Raw genomic sequence first — 25048 nt, 5'->3', positions numbered from 1 at the left:
ACAACCTGAAGATCATCATCGTGGCTGCAACACTGTGTTTGTGTGTGTGTGTGCATTTTATGGGTAAAAACCAAACACATGTTCTCTTGAAAGTCCATCTGTGGACACTCTTTTTCTTTCTTTTTTTTTTTTCTGGGCTGCGTCGGGTCTTCGCTGCCGTGCGCTGGCTTTCTCTAGTCGCGGCAAGCAGGGGCCACTCTTCGTTGCGGTGCGCGGGCTTCTCATCGCGGTGGCTTCTCTTGTTGCAGAGCACAGGCTCTAGGCGCGTGGGCTTCAGTAGTTACAGCATGCGGACTCAGTAGGTGCAGCACACGGGCCCTAGAGTGTATGGCCTTCAGTTGTGGTGTGTGTGCGGGCTCAGTAGCTGTGGCACACGGGCTTAGTTGCTCCACGGCATGTGCGATCTTCCCGGACCAGGGATCGAACCCATGTCCCCTGCATTGGCAGGCAGATTCTTAACCACTGTGCCACCAGGGAAGTCCCTGGGATCCATTTCTAATGTTTTAACATTTTAACCTGGTCTTCAAGAGGAGATAAATGAAGACACTACACTATTTGTTACAGTTCTATTCTCTGAGAGTTAAAGAAAATTTTATAACCTGAAATAGACCTGCATTCCCCCTAAACACACTTAAGGATTGATTAATTAATGACAAAACACTCCATACTCTTCACTTCATCTTGTCTTCCCCCTTAAAGTCACTGTTTACTTCTTTCATCAATTACTACCTCAGAAGATAAAACTCCGAGAAGCATTATATCCCAAGTAGTTGCTGTCCCTACCTGTAGGATGAGGAATGGGGTTCCGGATCAGAGGCAGAAGCTGCTAGAGAGGTGACCTTGGTGACTTCTAGATCTTCATTCTCTAGAAAATCATGGGAAGAAAAATTCAATACCGGAGAAGGAACACAATCATAATTATCTTGTATCTTTTTAAAAAATCTGGCAGTTTCAACCAACTTTCTCTTTCTAAAAATAATCTAGGCACAAACTTTATACTCTGGGAGCCCCAGTACATAAATTATTCAAGTCATCACATCCAAGTATTCTCAGACCATTATAACCTACTCATAAAAAAAATGTCATTTTCCAAAACAAGTCCCCACAGAATTCATCCTAATTAAAGGATCACATTTCACAGAAAGCAAATGGTTAAACTAGGCAGAACGTAAAGGACAGAATGGAATGTAGAATGAAATGAACTAGAATTCAGTGCCAAAGTAGAGAGTGCCACCTCTACATTCGATCAGCTCACATCACTGTATCCAGGGTCAGGTAAAGGATTTTTGTAATTTCATTCATTTACTCACTCACTCATTCACCAATGACTTACTGAATAACTGCTCAGCATCGTCAAGGAATATACAGGTGAAATGTACAATGAAGACCAGTTTCCCAGGCTCACAACAAGCCTGTGACTGGTATTATCATTGCCATTTTGCAGGTAAGGAAACTAAGGCATAGAGATAGGATGCACATCCAGGCAATTACGCTCTTAACCATTAGGTGTTACTAAGTTTCATGGTGTATTCATGTAGCCTTTCCTGTGAGCACTCAGAAAAGCATATGGTTTAGTGTGTTTAGATAACCCCTGGTGAACCTCCTCTAGTTAAGACAGCAAAAAAACTGAAGCCCAAAGTTCACTTCTCAATATAAAATATAACTTACTGATGTAAACCTCAAACACTGAAAATTTCAGAATTTGGTAGCAACATAAAAGTATAAAAGGTAAATATTTGTGATTCAACTTTAGTCTCATTTTTTTTTGTATGTGAATAGGATCTATTTTCTTTTTGTCAACTCACATTCTCATAGGTAGAAAGACCTTACAGCTTATGCTACCTGATTTTCCTCTTGTGAGATAATAGAAAATACATATATTAGTTTCTGCCCCCAGTTCCTGGCACAGAACTAAAACCTTTATAATTCCCTAAGTGATTAGAGCACTATGAGTACCTTTTGTTCTAATATTTGGTCTTTGATTTGGTTCCTGCCACAGAGTTCCTTAATTCCATGGAATTTCCTGGGTGATAACAATGTCTCTTGTTCTAATGAGGTACCTCTTGGGCCCCTACATGGGGGCTGGTAAAGAAAGAGACAAAGCCATGATTAGAAGCTTGGGATTTTCAACCCCACCATCCTTTCTCCAGAGAGGGGAGAAGGGCTGGAAATGGAGTTAATGATTGATCACACCTACATGATGAAGCCTTCATAAAAATCCCAAAAGTACTGGATTTGGAGAGTGGCCAGCTCAGTGAACACATCTCTATAGCAGGAGGGTGACCCACCCCAACTCTGTGGGGACAGAAGCTCCTTCACTTGGGACCCTCCCAGACCTCGCCCTCTGTATCTGACTGTTCATCTGTAACCCTACCATATCTTTTAATAAACTGGTAAACGTAAGTGTTTCCTTGAGTCCTCTGAGCTGTTCTGGCATTTAATCAAACCCAAGGGGGAGGAAGTCATGGGAACTACCAATTTGTAATCAAGTCTGACAGAAGTTGTGGGTAACTTGGGCAACTACTACTGGCAATTGGCATCTGAAGTGGGATGGGAGCAATCTTGTAGGATTGAGCCCTTAACCAGTGGGATCTGACACTATCTCCAGGTAGATGGTGTTTAGAATTGAGTTAAATTGTAGGACACCCAGCTGGTGTTGCAGAGTTGCTTGGTGTGGGGAAAAAACTCCACACATCTGGTGTCAGAAGTGTTGAGAATGTGGCTGTGTGACAGAGTAAAGGAGAAACACAGGAGGACTGAGGTTTTCTTTACACCTCTCAACAAAGGAACTGAGTCTAAGACAAAAGTCAGACGTTCCCCAGGGTCCCCTAGTCTGTGAAGAGGCCCTTTTCACCAAGAGATAATGAGAATAAAAAGTTCTTCCCTATGTTGACCTAAGTAAAATTCGCTTCCTAATAAATTCTGCTCTTCGATCAATACTCCCCACAATATCCTTTCAAATATTTACAGCCTGCTATCACATTTCCTGCAAGTTCCTTCCCAGGCCGACCATCTCCAGTTCTCTCCATCATCTCTTTGTTCCATTTCAAGAAAAGAGCTAAAATGGACAACTTTTTCAGATGAGTCCTAAACCATGCAGAGTACATGGAGACAATCATCTCTTAATAAGGACACAGTATTTCTTGACGTAAGACATTAACTGGGCACTAGATTTTTTTAACTGCAAACTTACCCCATTGGCCTAAATAAGTCAATCAAGATCTCCAAGGGCTTATAAAAATAAACTTATTCCAAGCTCAGTCTCTCCTATGCTCTATTTTTGAAACAGATTTTTGGAACATAACTGACTTCTTAACTTAAACGCAGGACTTCATGTATCCGTATTACTGATTTTAAATTAGGTTTTTGAAATGACACAAGTACATGCTTTGCGCATTGTAGAACAAATTAAATACAGATAAGAAAACATTCCTTATTTACCCTTCCAGACTTTAATATACAAATAATCCATTATTCAGTGTAGAAAAATCAGGAAATACAGACAAGAAATAAACAAAACAACCAAACACAATCCCACTAGCCCAAAATAACCACTGTTAACATTTTGGTGCATATCCTCTCAGAAATATATTTATACATATACATACACATATATGTGCATATTTATATGTATTACACATATAGATAAATGTATACGTATAGACATCTATATATTTATATATTTTCCCCCCCTATCCCCAGCAATCAACTTTGGGTGGGGCATGGAGACCACAGTTTCTACTGGACAATACTGTACAATGAGTTGATCAGTTGGACTATAATACCTACTAGCTCAGGTATGAATACAGCTTTTCATTAATTATTCCATTAATGTTTCATAGTTTCTACTCATTCTAAGGCTCAGTACAAATATAAATGTATATATAATATTTATATCTGTATTATATAAGTATTTATATAAAAATTCTATTTATATACCTATATTTCCGAAAGGACATGTACCTAATATTATTGAACATTATTCATGAAAATTTTTCAGGGTCAATAAAAATGGGACTAGGGCTTCCCTGGTGGCGCAGTGGTTGAGAGTCCGCCTGCCGATGCAGGGGACACGGGTTCGTGCCCCGGTCCAGGAGGATCCCACATGCCGCGGAGCGGCTGGGCCCGTGAGCCATGGCCGCTAAGCCTGCGCGTCCGGAGCCTGTGCTCCGCAACGGGAGAGGCCACAGCAGTGAGAGAACCGCGTACTGAAAAAAAAAAAAAAAAAAAAAAAGGGACTAAAAAAATAATTTAAAATGGCAGCATATTACCCCATAGGCTGTACCATAATTTCTTTAACCAATCCCCAAGCCCCTATTGTTAGAGCTAGACTCTGTTTCAAATCTTTCCCTGTTATAGACAATTATGTTATATTAGAGATGTCTACAATCCTCTCTTAAGAACTTTGCCTGTCCACAGCCTTGAAGGGGCAGTCCTGTGACCAGGGAACACTATGTTGGCTATTGGTTTTGGGTGAACATCTGCCCCACAGTTTCCAATTCTCTTCCCCCGAGTCTGGGGTTGGTACCAGAGCCCAAAACAAACTGTGAAGAGCCTCAGTCGGGTCAGGGACTGAGGCTACCTTTTGGAAGAAGCCTTTGCATGCCATGCAAAAGCAGATGACTAAGCAGAGGAGACAACTGTCAGAGACAGAAAATAATGCATTCAAGCAAAAAGAAACAAGGCGTGGTGGGGTCCAGGCAGCTGGTGTCAGGTGAACCCGGATTAGGGACAACCAAAGGAAGCTGCACCTTGGGCTCCTCTGAGCCAAAAGCTGAGCCCTGGATTGTCATTTTATTATTTATAGGAGTTCTGGATACAAATTTTTGTCAATTGTATGTTATAAATACCTGCTTCCACTCTGTGATTTACCTTTTCACTCTTCTAATGGTGTCTGTCCTTTGATGAACCAAAGTTCTTAATTTTAATGTAGTCAAAATTTATCAATCTTTTCCTTTATTAGTCTTTGTGTGTCCTGTTTAAGATGTCTTTCCCTACACTGAGATCAAGAAAATATTCTCCTTTATTATTATTGTCTAGGAGCTTATTGTATTTTTTTTCACATTTTGATCTACAGTCCAACGAGAGTTGATTTTTTGTGTTTATGGTGTGTGAGATAAGGATCAAGGTTTTTTTTCTTTTCCTTCTTTCTCTTAGGATATTCAATTTTACCAGCAATATTTACCATTCTTGCCCCACTACTCTAAAGTACAATCTTTGTTGCAAATGAAAGATTTTGTTTCTAGGCTCTTATTTCTATTCCTAGGGCTTAACTGGGCTATTCTGTAAAAGCCTTAAAATAAGTCTTGATTGTAAATCAACTATAATTCAATAAAACTTTTTTTAAAAAGTCTCGATACCTGATAGACCAAATCTTCCCATCTTGTTGTTCTTACTTGAGTGTCTTTGGTATTGGCCTTTCATTTCTCTATATATTTTAGAACCAGCTTGTCAAACTCCACCCAAAAGGCCCACCAAAACCTTCTAGGAAATTTATTGGGATTGTATTTTATCTATAAATCAAGTTGGGGAGAACTGACATCTTTACAATACTGAGTCTTCCAAACTAAGAATATGGTAGACCCTTCCATTTACTTATTCTTTAATTTCTCTCAATAATAATGTATTATAATCTTCTGCATAAAGTTTTTGCATATATTTTGTGAGATTTGTTTCTAGGTATTTGAAGTTTCTTTATTCTATAGTAAATTACATATATATATATATATATATATATACACACATATATATTTAACTTCTTTGCTAGTATACATGAATGCAATGGAATTTTGCATATTGACCTATATCCAACAATCTGGACAAATTTATTAATTTCAATAAATTATCTATAGATTCTTTTGGATTTCCATGTACACAATCATCATCTGCAAGTAACAGACTGAATAGGATTCCTTTATAATCCTCATATATTTTATTTTTCTTGCCTGACTGTTCTAGCTAGAATATCCAGTAAAATGATGAAAAGCAAGTGGTGAGAGTGGACAACCTTGTCCTATTCCTAATCTCAAAAGGAAAACTTTCAAATTTCCCCATTAAATTTGATGCTGCTTGTAGGGACTTTGTAGATATGCTTTATCCAATTAAGAAAGTTTCCTTTTATTCCTCGTTTGCTAAGTTTTGAATCATAAGTAGAGGCTGAATTTTACCACTTTTTTCTGCTTCTACTAGACTGATAATTTTTATCCTCTACTGTATTAAAATGGTGATTATACAGCTGACTTTTTTTAAAAAAATGTTAAAGCAACTTTTCATTCCTAGAAAAACCCAACTTGGTCATATATATTGCTGGATTCAGTCTGTTAATCTTTTGCTAATGACTTTTTGCATCTATGTTAATGAGGGAGATTAAACTGCAATTTTCTTTTCATCTGGGATCATTTTGATTCTGCCTAAAGAATTCAGTTACCTGTAGGTGATAAATCCTGTTTTTGATTGCCTGAAAATATCTTTATTTCACCTTCATTCTTGAAGACTATTTTCACTGAAAAAAATTCTATATTGGTAGTTATTTTCTTTCAGTATTCTAAAGATAATCTAGCTTTCACTGCTCTGTGCATAAGTCAGCTTTCAGTCTAATTATTATTCCTTTGAAGGCAAACTGTAATTTTTTTCTGGCTACTTTTAATATTTTGTCTTTGCTTTGGTTTTATGGAGTTTTAATTTAATGTGTACCTACTGTGGCTTATATACCCCTACCTGGGGTGTACAGGGCTTTGTGAATCTGTAGATTCCACTAGTTTTGGAAAATTCATAGCTATTATCTCATCAAACATTGCTTCTGTCCATTCTTGCTCTCCTTACCTTCTAGGACTCCAATTATACAAATGTTAGACCTTTTTACCATATCCTCTATGTCTCATCTCTTTCCTGAATTTTCCATTGTTGTATTTTTACATATTTTCTTTTGACCTTTCTTCCAGTCCACTGTTCTCTCTTCAGGTCTAATAACTTGTTGTTAAACCTATCAACAGAATTCTTCATTTTCATCTGTATTTTTCAGTTACAGAATTGCTATTTGGTTCTATTTTTATAAATTTCAATTCTCTGCCAAATTTCTCAACTTTCTCTTTTACCTCCTGAACATAATAAATATAATTTTTAATTGAAGTATAGTTGACTTACAATATAATTATTTTTAAGTCTGTATCTGGTAACTCCAAAATCTGATGCTCCTATGGATCCATTTTTACTGTCATTTCTTTTGATTTTTGTTCATATTGTGTCTTTTCATGCATTTGGTCATTTTTGATACATGCCAGAAATTGTTCCAGTAAAACTGTTTGTCAAAATAATTTGAAGACTACAGTGACCCTTCAGAAAAGATTTGCCTTTGCTTCTTCCACATACCTGGGGGCACTAGCACCCTGGGGTTAACTTAATCCAATTTCATGAACTCAGATGTTTCTGAAGCTGAGCTGTAGTCTTTGCAATGGCCTGCTTCTAACTTACCCTTACTTCTAGAACATGGCCTTTCATGGTCCTAACCCAGAGAAAAGGGGGTTAACCAGGGTTCCCCCTACTTGATTAACCCCTGTTGCTTTAGTTCAGAGAAGCACTTCCACAGTCTTGCCATTAAGCCTCCCCACTTAGGAGTTCAGCATATCCTCTCAGAGGAGAAAGGAACCCCAAATTGGACTCTCATCCTTGGACCTCTATCTTTTTTTTTTTTTTTTTTTTTGAAGTACGCGGGCCTCTCACTGTTGTGGCCTCTCCCGTTGCAGAGCACAGGCTCTGTATGCGCAGGCTCAGCGGCCATGGCTCACGGGCCCAGCCGCTCCACCGCATGTGGAATCTTCCCGGACCGGGGCACGAACCCGTGTCCCCTGCATCGGCAGGCGGACTCTCAACCACTGCGCCACCAGGGAAGCCCTGGACCTCTATCTTTATACTTCTGCCCTCACATGGATCATAGCCTAATAATTATTCATTATCTGACTAGCTGACTAGCTTTCCAGGATCTTCAAGCAGATGTTTATATTTTGACAATTATTTCCTAATTGTCCCCAGTGGGAGAACTAATCCCAATTACCTAGTCTAACATTACACAAAACAGAAACCTGCATTGCCTCTACCCTTTTCAGTTTTAAGATACCTTAGTGAATAAAATGGAAACAAAATAGAATTTTTACAAGTCTGCCTTCTTTCTGTCACTGGCAAACAGTATCAGCCTCTGTAAGTAGTGGATCACAGTGAAGACTTCGATAAGGTTGAATTTTTAGACAGAAATGAAAATTAGCACAAGAATAAAGGAAGTCAGTAGTGGATTTAAAGAGTAACATAATAAAATAAGCTGTAAGGATATACTGTACAACACGGGGAACATAGCAAATATTTTATAATAACTATAAACAGTATAACATTTTAAAATTGTGAATCACTATATTGTACACCTGTAATTTATACATTATACATCAACTATACTTCAATTAAAAAAAGAGGGCTTCCCTGGTGGCTCAGTGGTTGAGAGTCCGCCTGCCGATGCAGGGGACACGGGTTCGTGCCCCGGTCCGGGAAGATCCCACATGCCGCGGAGCAGCTGGGCCCGTGAGCCATGGCCGCTGAGCCTGCGCGTCCAGAGCCTGCTGCTCCGCAACGGGAGAGGCCACAACAGTGAGAGGCCCGCGTACCGCAAAAACAACAACAACAACAACAGAATTGTATGAAAATCATCCCTAAGGAGATTTACAAACTGTATTTCATAGAAACTTTATCCGAGATAAAAAAACCCCAGAAGAGGTCAGTTCCTGATGAGCAGAAAGGCAAAAAGAGATACATAGAATGGCTCCAACTTACAATATAAACACAGTGAAGAATCTCATGACATGCTTGTGTGTATTTTTTTCTCAATAGGTAATATATGCACATTATTCAAAATTCAAAAAGCATAAAAGTATACAGTGAAAACTTCCTCCCATCTCAGTCCCTACCTCCAATGTTACTAGGTTTTGGATAGTCTTCCAGAGATATTTTGCATTAAAAAAGTGTGTATGTGTGTATAAAAAGAATATATATATACTTTTTCACACAAATAATGCACATACTAGACATGCTAGCATACACGTTGTTTTTTCTACTTAACATCTCAGAGACCTTTCCATAACTATATATAAAAAAACTTCCTCATTCTTTTCCACAACTGATTAATATTTCAATGGCTGGATATTCCATAATTTATTTAACCACTTCCCTATTGACATTTATGTCCTTCCTAATCTTTTTTTTTTTTTGCGGTACATGGGCCTCTCACTGTTGTGGCCTCTCCCGTTGCGGAGCAACAGGCTCTGGACGCGCAGGCTCAGAGGCCATGGCTCACGGGCCCAGCCGCTCCGCGGCATGTGGGATCCTCCTGGACCGGGGCACAAACCCGTGTCCCCTGCATCGCCAGGCGGACTCTGAACCACTGCACCACCAGGGAAGCCCCTTTCTAATCATTTACCATTACAAGCAATGCTATAATAACCTTGTGTCTGTGTCATTAAATAGGTGTGTGATCTATAGGATAAACTCCTGGAAAAAAATGGATCAATGAGGACATATATTGTAATTTTGAAAGATATTAACAAATTGCCCTCCATAGCATTTGTATCAATTTCCACACCCCTCAGCAATACATGAAAGTTTGTGTTTCTGCACACCGTTGCCAACATATAGTGAGATATTGAACTACCCAGCATAGTTACAATTTTCACTTCCCTTATTGTGAGTTAGGTTGAGCATCTTTCATATGTGAAGAGCCACTTCTCATAGCATCTTAACAACTTAATGTATGCAGGGAAAAAAAAGTGAAAAGAGATATTGCTTTTGATTTTTAAGGTTAAATATATTCGCTAAACTATGTAAGAACTACTGGTAAAACAACTTGTAATTGGATTCAGAGAGGCAGGAAGTAAGAAAAGGAGAAAGAAATATATGTTTATTTCCAGAAGTTTAAAGTGTGGAAGATGCAGTCCTGTTTTAAACAGAGAGAAAACAGGGCTTCCCTGGTGGCGCAGTGGTTGAGAGTCCTCCTGCCAACACAGGGGATGCAGGTTTGGGCCCTGGTTCGGGAGGATCCCACATGCAGCAGAGCAACTAGGCCCGAGCTTCACAGCTGCTGGGCCTGCACTCTAGAGCCCGTGAGCCACAACTACTGAGCCCGCGTGCCTAGAGCCCGTGCCCTGCAACAAGAGAAGCCACCGCAATGAGAAGCCCACACACCGCAACAAAGAGTAGCCCGCGCTCGCCCGCCACAACTAGAGAAAGCCCGCGTGCAGCAACAAAGACCCAACGCAGCCAATAAATAAATTAATTAATTAATTAAAAAAAAAAAAACAGAAACCCAAAAACCACTGGGGCTCTTTGGCATAGACTTCCACTCTTTTGCTCCACCTAATATAGTAACCACCAATTTTTAAATTTTAATTGAAATCGAAATAGCCACAGATAAGCAACATTTCCATCACTGCAGAAAGACTTATTGCACTGCTCTAAGTCCTACATAAGAATAATGAACAAGTTCACCTGACCTGTTTGCAGTCCTTGACGTCTACATGCATCGATAGCTCTCAGGGTCATATATACCAGACCAAGTTCTGCTCACTTCAAGGTCATAACAGATTTTGCCCTTTATTTTCCCCAAAGCTCCCTAAACTTAAAAAACAAACAAACAAAAAAACGATGAAAGAAAGAAAAGCCCTGTTCTTAAGTGATGTAACATATGCCTCAGAGAGTTTCACTATATAAAGAGTGATCTCTCTCTCCTCTTGGGAACTGAAGGACCCAGGTGCCCCCAAATAAAAGACTATTAAAAACAATTACAGTTCATAAAACAACAAGAACACCATGACCAATGGAGAGCTTAGTTCAGAAGAACATCAACATTTTTCTTACTTTATTACCAAAACCGCAGCTGACAAACACGAAGACCCTCCAAAGGTATTCTTTGCCTAGAATACCTTTAAAAAACAAGTCATGGTTATTCTGGATAATTATAAATTCCTGCTTTGAAGAACAAGACACATTGAAAAAAATCAAAACCCTTAATTCAATAACAACTCCAATCTCATTTCTTATTGCTGAGAGAATGACACAAACCTCTTTTGTTGTTATTGTTGTTTTTGGCTGCGTGGCATGTGCGATCTTATTTCCCCAACCAGGGATCGAACCTGCTCCCCTGGCAGTAGAAGCACGGAGTCTTCAACCACCAGACCACCAGGGAAGTCCCCCGAAACCTCTTTTGATTTCATTCTTAGGCCTCTATTGCTTACTCATTGGATCATTTTCCAGAGGAAGGTGGCAGAAAGATCCAATCAAACAAACTGCTAGTTCCAAGCAGTGTTTTGAGTTTACTCCCAAGCCTATACAGCTCTGAGTTAAGCCAAATGCATGCTTTGCACACCACTTTGGAAACCCAGCTGAACTCTAACTCATGGTTTCTCAACAGCTGCACTACTGACATCTGGGCCAGATAACTCTTCATTGTGGGGGCAGTTCTGTGCATTGGAGGCTGTTTAGCAGGTTCGCTGGCCTCTACCCACAAGATGTCAGTAACAGCGCTTCCCCTCCTCCCCAACCCAAGTTGTGACAATCAAAATGTCCCCTGGGAGAGGCAAAATCGCTGCTGGTTGAGCACAACTGCTTTCACCTAAAGAGCATTCTTGATATCTCAACCCTAATTCCTCATATTCATTTGATGCTCCTTCAAACCTGTTGAGACTTTGTCTCACAATCCAGCAAATATTTACAGAACCTCTAGGACACATCAAGGACTCTAGGAGAGAAACAGACAAGATAGATTCTGTCCTTACCCTTAAGCTGGTTTCTTGGGGGTATGTACATAAAGAACTGTAATAGGGACTTCCCTGGTGGTCCAGTGGTTAGGACTCTGTGCTTCCACTGCAGGGGGCGAGGGTTCAATCCCTGGTCAGGAAACTAAGATCCCACATGCCGCACAGTGTGGCAAGAATTGCAATAAAAGACACCCAATTATATAAAGTTTTGAATGGTCGATTTTTCTTCCTGGGTACTCTCATCTTACCAAACTAAAAACCCCTAGACAGCAAAGACCGTAACCTGCCCTAGAATGCCAATACTTGATTAATGGCCAATAAAAATAAAAATAAACTATTCTGAACTTCATCATAACAAGGTGACAATTTCAGACAGACAGTAAAAACTCCACACCTAACTTGAGCAAATAAGTTAACTTCTCTCAGCTGTAGTTTGTTCTTCCGTAAAATGGGGAGGAAATGACTGTTGACAGGATTAAGTCAGATAATACAAGGAAATCTTTTTCCACATTCTGGCACAGAGTAAGCATTCAATTAATGTAAGCTATCATTACTATTATTTTATTAGCTATTTTATTAGCAACAAATCTTACCTCAAGGGGAAGAGCTTGCTCTGAGCTACAATAACAAACCCCTACATGACATAAAAGAAATCAACACTCACCCTGTTTTCTGAGGGCAAGAAGAAGAAAGTAATCATAAGTATTTCCATCAACATCCTGGGAGGAAAATGTGAATGCAGGAACCAATTACAAGGTTTGGGGGTGGGGGGAGAGACACACTCAGAGACAAACCCACTATCCTCCAATACATTCCTGGACTATTCTTAAGACCTTTCTGTTTAAAATGCTTGGGTATATTTGCCACAAGGATCTAAAGAGGAAGTAAAAAAAAAAAAAATCCTTAATTTATAAATATTAACACATGCAAGGGACAGATGTTTATGAGACTTCCTAAGTGTTCATTTGATTAATCGTTCAGAAAGTATGCTTAAAATTTCTATTGCTATAATGTTAAATACATGCCAGCAATTCTGAATTTACTACAAAGCATAAGAGTTCATAAGAAGGAAAAAAGACAATTGTTAGATATTTTAAAGTAAGAGAATATAAAGTCACATGAAAAAGCTGGGTGATTCAAAGCTTGTGGGTGTGTGTGTTTGACCCAAGCAGCATTAGGAAATGGGAGATATTTAGGATAGAAGTAAAAGACGGGGAAAGTCACCATACCCGGAGATACACATCCAGAACACCTCCTCTGACAGCACGTGGAGTTTCGGTGAGCAAAAACAGACCTATTCTCATAACGGATAACACCGGTTTACTGTGTACCGTGGCTTAGGCACCAAGTGCCTCATACATAGTGGTCCATGCAATCCTATAGTGCCCACATTTTACAGATGAGGAAACAAACACAGATGAGTGATTTGCCCAAGTAAATTCAAGATTCACACTCCAACCCAGGCATCATGGTACCACCTCTACCGCTATACTTCATGGTGTCTATTTTAATTTCAGAACTGGAAATTTAATTTTTACTTGCTACTTAGTGAGCCCAGTACTCTCCCCCTACCTACCCTTCCGTATTTCAAATGAGCATCTTTTTAGTTGCATCCCGTGTGGTGATGATAAGGAGGCTCGGAAGGTAAGTGTAATCGCTGGACACTTTCGCCTTCGGACACTGACAATGAGGTAATCCACACGGAGGAACTAGCGTGGGTGGAAGTAAGACAGTCTCCGGAACAAGAGGAGGGTCCCGGAGAATGAGGGAGGGTCGCCAAAGTTCCTATTTCAGCCCCGATTTCCTGCCTTGGCTCTGGCCGCTATGTTCATTCAAAAGACCCCAGAGCCCACCTATTTCCAACTGCGCTTTTCATCTCGCCCACTCTAAAAGGCGGAGAGGATGGATGCGAGGTGAGGCGCGGGGCCCTATATGCTGGCAGGCTACAGCAAACGGGATTCTGGACAGAGGAAGGCGAGGCTGCCTATTCGGATGGGGGCAGAGAGGCGCGTGGAAAGGCTGGGACCTGGGACAGAGGTGAGGATCGGGGTGGGGAGCCAGAAGCAGGGGCAGCAAGGCCGGTGGGGTCGGGGTCGGCAGCCAAGGAGTGATGGGCAGGCGTGCTGAAGGTGAAGAGGCGCCAGGGTCAGAGATGCCCTGTCACTACCATCCGGGCTGTTCTGATAAAGGAAGCGGGGCAGGAACCAAGGCATTTCGAAACAGGAGTAGAAAATAATCTCGAGCGAAGACCAGGCCCGAAGGATGGCGGCGGCGGGGGCGGGAGTCGCGGCCCGGGGGAGCCGGGCCCGGGCAGGAGCGAAGGCAGGGTCTCCGCGCGCGAAGGGGCTGCCCAGGCCGGTCCGCTCCTCCGGGCAGCGCGGGGCAGAGCGCGGCCGAGCCTCGCACCGAGGTGCGGGGTCCCGAGGCCGGCGGCACCCACCCGCCGGCGCCCGGCCTTGCGTACCTGAGGCGGCCGCCTGGCTCCCCTCCACTCCCGGGCCGTCCCCGACGCCGTGCGCCGGCCCTCGGCGGGCTGCGGGGCTCCAGACGCCCGGCCCCTCAGCCGCCCGCCGGTCCGACATCTGCAGCCCGCGTCCGCAGCGCCTCCGCAGCCTGCCGCAAGTGGCTCCGGAAAGAGCCGAAGGCCCAGCGCGCCGGGAAGAGCCGAGCGGAGCCCGCGGGCCGGAAGGGGCAGCGCGTCGGCCCCGAGCGGTCGCGAGAGCTCTGGCTAGCGGAGGCCTGCGACGCAGGCTCGGGCAGGGTTACTGCGTGCTTATGATCGCAGGTTTTTAAAGTCAGTGCTTGAAAGAAGAAACGAAACCTGGGCAAGATTCAGTGAGACCCGGCCGGAAGTCGTGGTATCCATAGACACGCTATCGGAAATTGGGGTTGCTAGGAGGCCTGGGCGCGTCGGCTAGTCTGCGTCACGGCTGAAGTCCCAGAAGGTTACGATTCCGGCCCCGGTGAAGATGAAGACCTGCAGCCTGAGAGACCAAAACTTCAGTCTCTTAAGGTGACTGAAGATGTCGAACCAGGCAGCATGGAAGAGGCAGGGCCAGAGCTGCCTGTAGGGACTGACCAAGAGCCACAACCAGAGACGCAAGAAGAGGGCTGCAAAGAGGAGACACCGGCGAGTGCTAAGAATATACACCTACGTCTGAAACCCACCTGGACGTCCGAGGAAGAGGCTCGCCAAAAGTCCAAGACAGACATTTCTAGCGAGATTGAGCTAGGGATTCCCAAAGAGGTAAAGTCGGAGACATCCAGACAGATAGAAGTAGAGCTTTTCAAGGATTTGGAGGTCCTTGTGGACGAAAAGCATGGGGAGCCAGAGGAGGAAGCCAAACCAGATGTCACAGAGGATATGCTCATAGAGGCAGCTAAGGAAACAGATCTAGAGCTACGAAAGGAAGCCGAGTCTGAGGTTCCAGGGGCCACAATCAGTGAGACAAGATTAGAGTTAGTAGAGGGGACCAAACTAGAGGTTTGGGAGGAGTCACTTAGAGAGCAACATGGAAAGACGGGTCTGGAACCTACAGAGCAGACCAAACCGGAATTTCCAAGTGAGAAACTAAGAAGATCAATTGAAGAGGCAGATCTTCAGCCACCAAAGATGACCACACCAGAGATTCCAGAGGAGACACAAAGTAAGTCACCTGAGGAGAAAAGGACAGAGCCACATGAGCAGGCCATACCAGAGTTTCCAGAAGAGAAACCAAGTATGTCTACTGAGGAGACACAAAGAAAGTCAACTGCAGAGAAAGTTCTAGAGCCACCAGAGGACACCAAATCTCCAGATCAAAAAGATAAGCAGAAAAAATCAACTGAGGAGACAGGTCTAGCACCATCACAGAAGTCCAGATCAGAGGAGACACTAGGAGAGTCAACTGAGGAGCAAGTTCCAGAGCCACCAGAACAGACTAAACCAGAGTTTCCAAAGAAAGAACCGAGAAAGTCAACTGAAGAAACAGGTCAGGTGCCACCACAGAAGATCATACCAGAGGTGCAAGAGAAGACACAAACAGAGCTAACTAAGAAGATAGATTCAGAGTTACCATATAAAGCCAAACCACTACTTAGAATAGAGACATGTGTAGAATTTGCCAAGGAAGATAGGCCAGAACCAATCAGACTTAAGTGTTCTGTAGACAGAGATGAGCCAGAGTACTCTGACTATCAAACAAGAAAGTTGTTAGTAAAAGAAACTAAAGACGTTTCAAAAGACTCTGTGTTAGAGTCTCTTCCAATAAGTGAAGTAGACTCAGTGAATATAGATTATGAGTTTTCTAAAGAACTCCAAAATCTGTTTCAGTTTTCTGATACCAATTATGAATTCTACTCATATTACTCTGAGTCTCAGAGGGATTTAAAAGAGTCCTCTAATGAAAAGAAAGATCTGTCCCCAGAGTCAGTGACACTGGTACCTAAAGATAAAGAAACGCAGCCAAAAAAAAGTACTGACCTACAATTTGAGTATCTTGAATGGAGCCCAGAGAAAGTTGCAGAGTGGATTTGCCAGCTAGGCTTCCCTCAATACAAGGTATACAAAAATAACATTTTTTGAAATCGTATACTCTCATTCCTCTACCTCTTATTCCTCTATCCTTACCTGAGCTTTTGCATCTTCACTAGAAGGAGTGTAGAAGAGGCATGGACTATGGTAGTAACTTGGATTTTAATTTTGGCCTTTCCACTGATACATATTTGTATATTGGGAGAGGAAGGAAAGGTCATGTTTGTTTTTCCTATTCATCACAGTGATTATACTTCTCTGCAATCCTTGAATAAAGACTAAGAAATTTATGCAGGTTTCTTTTCATAGAAATCTGTATTTCCAAAAAGATTTCATCCAAGGTAGACTTTTTGGTACTTTGTTAGGTTGTTTTAGTAGCAACTCCCTTAACTTGAACTTGTACTATTAATCTTAGTGTCTGCCCCAAATGTGTTATACGTATCATGATCACCTAACAGTACTAATTTATATAGCCAATTAACCAAGGATAGTTTTCTTTTTTAAATAGGGTGAATCCTATTATTTCACTGCCAACTATGTTCCACAAACAAAACAAGATCTGAAATCTTTGGTACCACTGTAGTTAAAAATGTAGTTGAGGCAAGAAAGAAGCACTGGTTGTATCGTGCCAAAAAAAAAAATTAAGCAGCAGTGTGAAATTTAATCAAGAGTTTAGATGGAAAATATGTGGGATTATTAAATTACAATTTTTTCTCAGTACAGAGCTAGAGACAAATATGATTTATTTATTCCTCCTCCCCTCCCTCCCTCTTTCCTTCCTTCCCACCTCCTTTTCTCTTTCTTGCTTTTTTTCTTCCTGTATTTGCCATACATCTTTTGAGTAATGTTCTCATTGTACTGACAGGAGTGTTTTACCACAAACTTCATCAGTGGCCGAAAACTCATCCACGTAAACTGCTCAAACCTCCCTCAGATGGGTATAACAGATTTCGAGGACATGAAGGTGAGTTGTGTATAATTTCCCACTAGAGCACTGAAACAGTGCTACCACCTCAAACCATCCTCCTTTTATTCCAACGTGGCCTCCAATTTCTCCCAAAGGTGTTATCATACCCCTAGTTTCCCAGGCTCAGAGTGGTTGCTTCCTCTCTTTCCTTTGATCCCCACAAAGATCCCAAGAACTATCAGTTCCTCCTATAGCATCTGGTTTTCTGCATTCCCACTTGTTCAGACCTTTACTAGAATGTACCAGTAGCCTGCTTTTAGCCTCTGTCTATAGGCCCTTTGGATTCAAGGACCCTGCTTTTAGACTTTCACCTTCCAACTATTTATACAGCATACTACTCAAAGCTTCTTTGGATCCCCTCTACTTACAAGGTAGTCTCAACTCCTCAGCTTAGGATTCAGGCCCCTCCACAAGTTTTCTCCCACCACTGTTCTCTCACCTGGTACTCTTCTATGTGAATCTTCTGCTTCAGTCTCACAGGTCCAGCTCACACCTCACAAACCTGTCTTGTGCATTCTTCCCTCTACATCTTTGCTCAGTTCCCCACCTCCCCCGCAAGACTAATATGAATCTTAACCATCCCTCAGGACCCAACTCAATTCTCATCTCCCCATGAAGTCTTTCCTGATCTTCCCAGCCCACAGTAACCTCTCCTCCAAAGCTGTCATACATTTTATGTCTCTAACACCTACAGAACTGACTCACCTTTCCCTTTGTTCTTCCTACAAAATACTAAGATGACAGAGAATGTATAGGTGAGACTGGTGAGGGGTGCAGGAAGAAAGAAACACTAATTTTTTTCTTTTCTTTTTTCATGGAAAGACATTTTAAATATAGCAGTGTGTACATGTCAATCCCAAACTCCCAATCTACCCCTCCCCTCCCCGCTGGTAACCATAAGTTCGTTCTCTAAGTCTGTGAGTCTGTTTCTGTTTTGTAAATAAGTTCATTGTATCGTTTTTTTTAGATTCCACATATAAGCGATATCATATGATATTTGTCTTTGTCTGACTTACTTCACTTAGTATGATAATCTCCAGTTCCATCCATGTTGCTGCAAATGGCATTATTTCATTCTTTTTAATGGCTGAGTAATATTCTATTATATGTACCACATCTTTATCTGTTCATCTGTTGATGGAAATTTAGGTTGTCTCCATGTCTTGGCTATTGTAAACAGTGCTGCAATGAACACTGGGGTGCATGTATCCTTTTGAACCATGTTTTTCTCTGGATATATGCCCAAGAGTGGGATTGCTGAATCATATAGTAGCTCTACTTTTAGTTTTTTAAGGAACCACCACACTGTTGTCCATAGTGGCTGTATCAATTTACATTCCCACCAACAGTGTAGGAGGGTTCCCTTTTCTCCACAGCCTCGCCAGCATTTATTGTTTGCAGATTTTTTGAAGATGGCCATTCTGGCGGGTGTGGGGTGATACCTCATTGCAGTTTTGATTTGCATTTCTCTAATGATTAGTGATGTTGAGCATCCTTTCATGTGTTTGTTGGCAATCTGTATATCTTCTTTGGAGAAATGTCTCTTTAGGTCTTCTGCCCATTTTTTGATTGGGTTGTTTGTTTTTTTGATATTGAGCTACATGAGCTGTTTGTAAATTTTGGAGACTAATCCTTTGTCAGTTGCATCATTTGCAACTATTTTCTCTCATTCTGTGGGTTGTCTTTTCGTTTTGTTTATGGTTTCTTTTGAGTTAAATTAGGTCCCATTTGTTTTCTATTACTCTGGGATATGGATCGAAAAAGATATTGTTGCGATTTATGTCAAAGCGTGTTCTGCCTATGTTTTCCTCTGTTTTATAATAACCAGTCTTACATTTAGGTCTTTAACCCATTTTGACTTTATTTTTGTGTATGGTGTTAAAGAATGTTCTGATTTCATTTTTTTACGTGTAGCTGTCCAGTTTTCCAGCACCATTTGTTGAAGAGACTGTCTTTTCTCCATTTTATATTCTCGCCTCCTCTGTCATAGCTTAGTTGACCATAGGTGCATGGGTTTATTCCTGGGCTTTCTATCCTGTTCCATTGATCTGTATTTCTGTTTTTGTGCCAGTACCATACTGTTTTGATGACTGTAGTTTTGTAGTATAGTCTGAAGTCAGGGAGCCTGATTCCTTCAGCTCTGTTTTTCTTTCTCAAGATTGCTTTGCCTATTCGGGGTCTTTTGTGTCTCCATACAAAGTTTAAGATTTTTTGTTCTAGTTCTGTGAAAGAGAAACACTGATTCTTCTCACCTGGCCAAGGGAGCACTGGAAACCACTATCCTGTCTTTCCCATTTATAGTGATGCACTAGCTTGGTAAAAAGGGGAGAGAAAGTCAATCTTATTTATTCTAGGGACAAGCTAGACAAGATAGCACTTGCTTCAGCTTTCTGTCTTAGAAAATAATTCACAAAATATTTTAAACTATTCACTCCATCAAGTGAACAAAAGAACTCTGTGATAAATATTTGGAGAAGAATATAGATGAATTGCTTATTCCTTTCATATGCATGATTTTATGTTACAAAGTAGAGCCTTATAAGCTTAATAATATCTCAGGAATTTTATTACACCTGCCTTATTGCAAGCTATTTAAATAGCACAAATTCATAACAACATGTCAGCAATTGTCACTAAACAAAAATATATATTTTTTAAAATTTTCAAATGATTTTAGTTTTACAGAACAGTTGCAAAGATAGTACAGAGAGTTCCCATATACTCTTTTAAAAATATATATTTATTTATTTTTTGGCTACATCATTCTCAGTTGCAGCACATGGGATCTTTCATTGTGGCATGCAGGCTCTGTAGTTGCAGCACTTGGGCTCTCTAGTTGTGGCGCATAGGCTTAGTTGCCCCGCGGAATGTGGGATCTTAGTTCACTGACCAGGGATTGAACTGGCGTCCCCTGCATTGCAAGACCAATTCTTAACCACTGGACCACCAGGGAAGTCCCCCATATACTCTTAACCCAGCTTACCCTAATGTTAACATCTTATGTAACCATTTATCAAACCATTTATATATTTATCAAAACCAAGAAATTAACACCAGCACAGTACTATTAAACAAACTACAGACTTTGTTCAGATTTCTGCAATTTTTCCACTGATGTCCTTTTTTCGTTCCAGGATCCAGTTGGGGATACTATCTTGTATTTAGCTGTTATGTTTCCTTGGTCTCCTCCAATATATGACAATTTCTTGATCTTTATCTTTCATGACCTTACTTTGAAGAGTAGTGATCAGGTATTGTGTAGATTTCCCTCAGTTTGAGTTTGTCTTATGTTTCCCATGAGATTATGCTTTGTGGGGAGAGTATCACAGAGATGATGAGCCCTTCTCATCTAATCATATCAGGGAGTACATGGCATCAATGTGATTTATTACTGGAGATGTTAACTTTGATCATTTGGTCAAGGTGGTGCCTGCAGGTTTCTTCACTACAAAGTTACTGTGTTTCCCTTTTCATATTCTATTCATTAGAAGTGGGTTGCTGAGTCCAGCCCATACTCAAAGAGAGGGGAATTAAGCTCCACCTCCTGGAGGGAAGAGTATCAAAGAGTTTATGGACATACAGTAAATACCACAGTAATAGATATACTGGGGGAGGTGGTTTGAGGCTATGCAAATTACCTGTTTCTTAAAGTTTTGCCCACTAATTTTAGTATTCATCAGTGTATCTTGCCTGCATCAGTTATTACTATGTTGTTCTAATGATAATTTGGTTTCCTCATTCCTTCCATGTTTAATTGGAACTCTGCTTAAGGAACTCTTCTGTTTAATTGTCCCTTCTTCCCTATTTGGGAACTCTTTCAGTTTGTCTCCTGTGTCCTTTTGACATGTTCCCGTTATTTCATTTTATTGTTTTTTAGCATTTTCTGGCACTAAACTTTACTTCAGACTCATTTTCTATTTTCCTTGCTACAGCCCTAGAAGCAGGCATGTTTCCAAGGAGCCCTGGTTGCTTTTATAAGAGAATGGTATTTAGAAATTAAGATGTGGTCACTAGTTGTGCTTGTTGCTACTGAGGTGTTACTGCTTCTAGGCACTCTCAGCAGAAGGATGTAGGAAATATATGTATATATACTAACCCATGTATACACAAATATTTATCTTATTTCTGTAAGCATGTGTTCGTACTGATATCCCTGACTCTAGTCCATCACCACAGGGTTCATACTAGCTTTCATCCTTCCTACTCCCTACCCCACTTTGCTTCTTTATAACTTCTTTCTCTGACAGTGAGAAACCTGGCTCTGCTTATTTATAAATATGTATCCCTATAAGAAACAAATTTACCAAAAGAGTACAGTATTTGTGTACGGTTCTTTTTGTCATTAGCCTTACACTAACTAGACAAAGCACTGTTTTTCAAAGTGAAAGTTATTTAGGTCAGCTCCTTTCTTCCCAGCCCCCTTCAGTGAGCTTATGTCTTAATTTGTAATAAAGTTAAGATTCATCTGCGCAGAGTTTATGTTCCATCATGGGTTCCCACAACATCCTGGCTTTTAAAAATTTTACCTGCAGTAAAGTCACTCTTTTTAGTATACAGTTCTGTGGGTTTTGACAAATGCACAGGGTCATGTATCCACCACCACAAAACTGTATAGAACGATTCTATCACCCTAAAACTTCCCGTGTCCCCACAGTAGTCAGCCTATCCCTCCACCTAATCCCTGGCAACCATTAGTCTGTTTTTTGTCCCTATAGTTTTTCCAGAATGTCACACAAATAAAATCAAATAATATGTAGGCCTTGAGTCTTGCTTCTTTCCCTTAGCAAAATGCATTTAAGATTAATCCACACTGTTATATGAATCAACAAGCAGATCTTAAGGACATTATACATCTGCTTTAATAATGGTATTTTACCTATCTAAAATGTACTCCTAATGGGCAGTTTTGCATCAGGTTAAGAATTGTCTGTGGTGTGAATTTTCCAGCCTTGTAACTATGGCCAGTAGTTTTAAACAAACAAAAATCCATTCCACATACTCCTTTGACTATGTTCTAGCAGCAATTTCACGGACTACATTCTCACCCAGAGGCAGAATATGAATTCAAATAGCAGTGTTATAACAGACCTGCAATTAAAACTAGACTTTGAAAATGCAGTGACAGTTTAGGATACCAAGTGGCATGGTACTCAATGAATACAAAGTATGTTTTAGAGACACTGAAATTGTGGCAAAAGATATTTTAAAAGAATATACAAGTATAGGCACTGATAAAATAACTGGAACTTTAATGTCTGCTTTTTAGTGTTTGAGATTTCTTTCCAGGCAAATAAATTGAATAACTGAGTAATAATTTTTTTCTTAGTTAACTGAGTCCCTTATAAAGTTATTTATTAACCTTCCTAGAGAAAGTCATGGCTCCTAATCTGAACATATTATCTGCTCATATCATTGGTCAAATTGCTCAGCCAAGAAAAAGAAATGAACCCATCCGCGGCTATCTGATGCAAGGGTCTAGAAACATCTTTAAGTGGCACTTTTAAAAAGATAAATCATGTGATGTTTCTCTTAAGAACTATGTTTTGATAATGCCAGGGTAGGAAGCCTTTCAATGTGTTATCTCGTTATTATTTCCCCATAGAATTAGCTTAAGGGGTTAGCATTCAAGAGGTCTAGGAAACTAAGTAAAACTTACTTGATTTAGTTGTATTTTCAGGTTAATCCCATTAAAAAATTATCCTTGCATTACAGGTAATTTCTCAGCATACCCGGGAGCTACTGGGAATTGAAGAGCCATTATTCACACGCTCCATCAGCCTTCCCTACAGGGACAATATTGGCTTATTTTTAGAGCAAAAATGTCATAGTGGAGTTAAATCTGATTCCTTGACCTTGTCTGAGTTTGTGCAAGCAGTGGGATTACAGGATTATGCTCCAGAAATAACCACCCCTGAAGAGGATGCAGCATTATGTTCCATTGAACCATAGGGCAAGCCGTTTCACTTAGCTTGAAAATCAAATTATATTATGTGGGGGAAGAAGTGTGGTATTTCTGCATTTTCTTTTTCTCTTCATTCAGGATCAGAGTTAGAACTGCTGGCTCCATTCCTAGTTCTGCCACTGACTCACAGCACCTTCCCTTTATTTGTGTGTCAATTTAGTCCCTTGTTAAAACAAAGATAGCAATATTTCTCTTTCTGGGTAATTGTAAGAATTCCTGATAAATTCTAGTACTTCGTCTGGTAGTAGGAGCACGATGGAGAAACAGACTAAAAGTAAAATCACCTGCCAACCCAGATAATCCTCTTCATAAGTGCAGACAAGGAAACAGTTGTATTATTGAATCAGCATAAAATCAGACTGTGATGCACATTACAGGCAGGCCACTAAAGAGATTGCCAAGTCAAGGAAATCTCACCCTTCTATATAGCCAGGCAGATATAATCCATTATTTACATGTTGACTGTCTGTATCCAAAGGAAAAATAAAAGTTCTCATATCTTAGTGACAAACAGAAAGTTACTCCCTGGAGCCAAGCACTTAGGCTAAACCCCCAGCGTCAGGGAGACAAAGCGCCATCCTTCTAAATGCCCGCATTTCAAAGAGGCGGCTCCAAGGGCCCCTCCCCCAAAAGACGGTCCGGGGATGGAAAACTGGCAGAAAGTTTAGTCACCTTTTTAGAAGAGTAGCATACATCTCAAAAACAGAGAAAAAGAATGTATATTACAAGTTTTTAAAAGGAAATGTGTTATGCTGTTGGTGGGAATGTAAATTGATACAGCCACTATGGAGAACAGGATGGAGGTTCCTTAAAAAACTACAAATAGAACTACCATACGACCCAGCAATCCCACTACTGGGCATATACCCTGAGAAAACCATAATTCAAAAAGAGTCATGTACCAAAATGTTCATTGCAGCTCTATTTACAATAGCCAGGACATGGAAGCAACCTAAGTGTCCATCAACAGATGAATGGATAAAGAAGATGTGGCACATATATACAATGGAATATTACTCAGCCATAAAAAGAAACGAAATTGAGTTATTTGTAGTGAGGTGGATGGACCTAGAGTCTGTCGTACAGAGTGAAGTAAGTCAGAAAGAGAAAAACGAATACTGTATGCTAACACATATATATGGAATCTAAGGGAAAAAAAAAAAGGTCATGAAGAACCTAGGGGTAAGATGGGAATAAAGACACAGACCTACTAGAGCATGGACTTGAGGATACGGGGAAGGGGAAGGGTAAGCTGTGACAAAGTGAGAGGGTGGCATGGACATATATACACTACCAAACGTAAAATAGATAGCTAGTGGGAAGCAGCCACGTAGCACAGGGAGATCAGCTAGGTGGTTTGTGACCACCTAGAGGGGTGGGATAGGGAGGATGGGAGGGAGAGAGACGCAAGAGGGAAGAGATATGGGAACATATATATATGTATAACTGATTCACTTTGTTATAAAGCAGAAACTAACACATCATTGTAAAGCAATTATACTCCAATAAAGATGTTTAAAAAAAAGGAAATGTGTTATGAAAAAGGAGAGGGGAAGTTCTCATTCCTTTTTGGCATCAGAGAACAAAATTTTAAAAATATTTTTTTAGATTTGTATTTACCTGTTAAAACAACATGGCTTATAGAAGTATATCATTGACCATGGACTAGGGTCTGGGTTTGTTTACAAGGCGTTTTATGTGGTAACTCCAGACTTTTATAAAATGAAATTCAGACCAGAGTCTGCCTGTGACTGGACTGTTCAAAAGAAATTAAAAATACTTCTTGTTGCTTGAATGACTCCAATTCCACTCTAGTT

At 40.6% G+C, this 25048-nt stretch overlaps 2 protein-coding genes across 11 annotated transcripts in view; one reads left to right on the top strand and one right to left on the bottom strand.

Moving 5' to 3' along the window:
- TMED8 (transmembrane p24 trafficking protein family member 8) overlaps positions 1–14617 on the bottom strand; it is a 23898-nt gene extending 9281 nt beyond the window's left edge. For 3 of the 10 annotated variants that reach the window (XM_073800184.1, XM_073800186.1, XM_073800187.1), the window contains exons 1-3: positions 14254–14381; positions 1957–2082; positions 784–865 (exon numbers count right to left, since the gene is read on the bottom strand). Coding sequence is in view for 5 of the 10 variants with exons in the window: in XM_073800189.1 (XP_073656290.1) it covers positions 784–865; positions 14254–14371 (200 nt within the window). In the remaining 5 variants the exon portion in view is untranslated. Of the gene's footprint in view, positions 1–783; positions 866–1956; positions 2083–13365; positions 13504–14253 lie in introns of those variants that run through there. The other 7 variants (XM_073800189.1, XM_073800190.1, XM_073800182.1 and 4 more) reach the window with 6 other exon arrangements.
- On the top strand, positions 14565–24970 carry SAMD15 (sterile alpha motif domain containing 15). The gene is made up of 4 exons (XM_019920239.3): positions 14565–14570; positions 14686–16329; positions 17168–17266; positions 22982–24970. Exons 1-4 carry the CDS (start codon positions 14565–14567, stop codon positions 23216–23218), a joined length of 1986 nt encoding a protein of 661 aa, XP_019775798.2. The 3' UTR covers positions 23219–24970.
- The last annotated feature ends 78 nt before the right edge of the window (positions 24971–25048 follow it).

The sequence above is a fragment of the Tursiops truncatus genome, chromosome 2, assembly GCF_011762595.2.
Source record: "Tursiops truncatus isolate mTurTru1 chromosome 2, mTurTru1.mat.Y, whole genome shotgun sequence".
In the NCBI taxonomy this organism is placed as follows: domain Eukaryota; kingdom Metazoa; phylum Chordata; class Mammalia; order Artiodactyla; family Delphinidae; genus Tursiops; species Tursiops truncatus.
The sequence above is the reverse complement of the archived record's forward strand: the minus strand, read 5'-3'. Positions and strand labels throughout refer to the sequence as shown.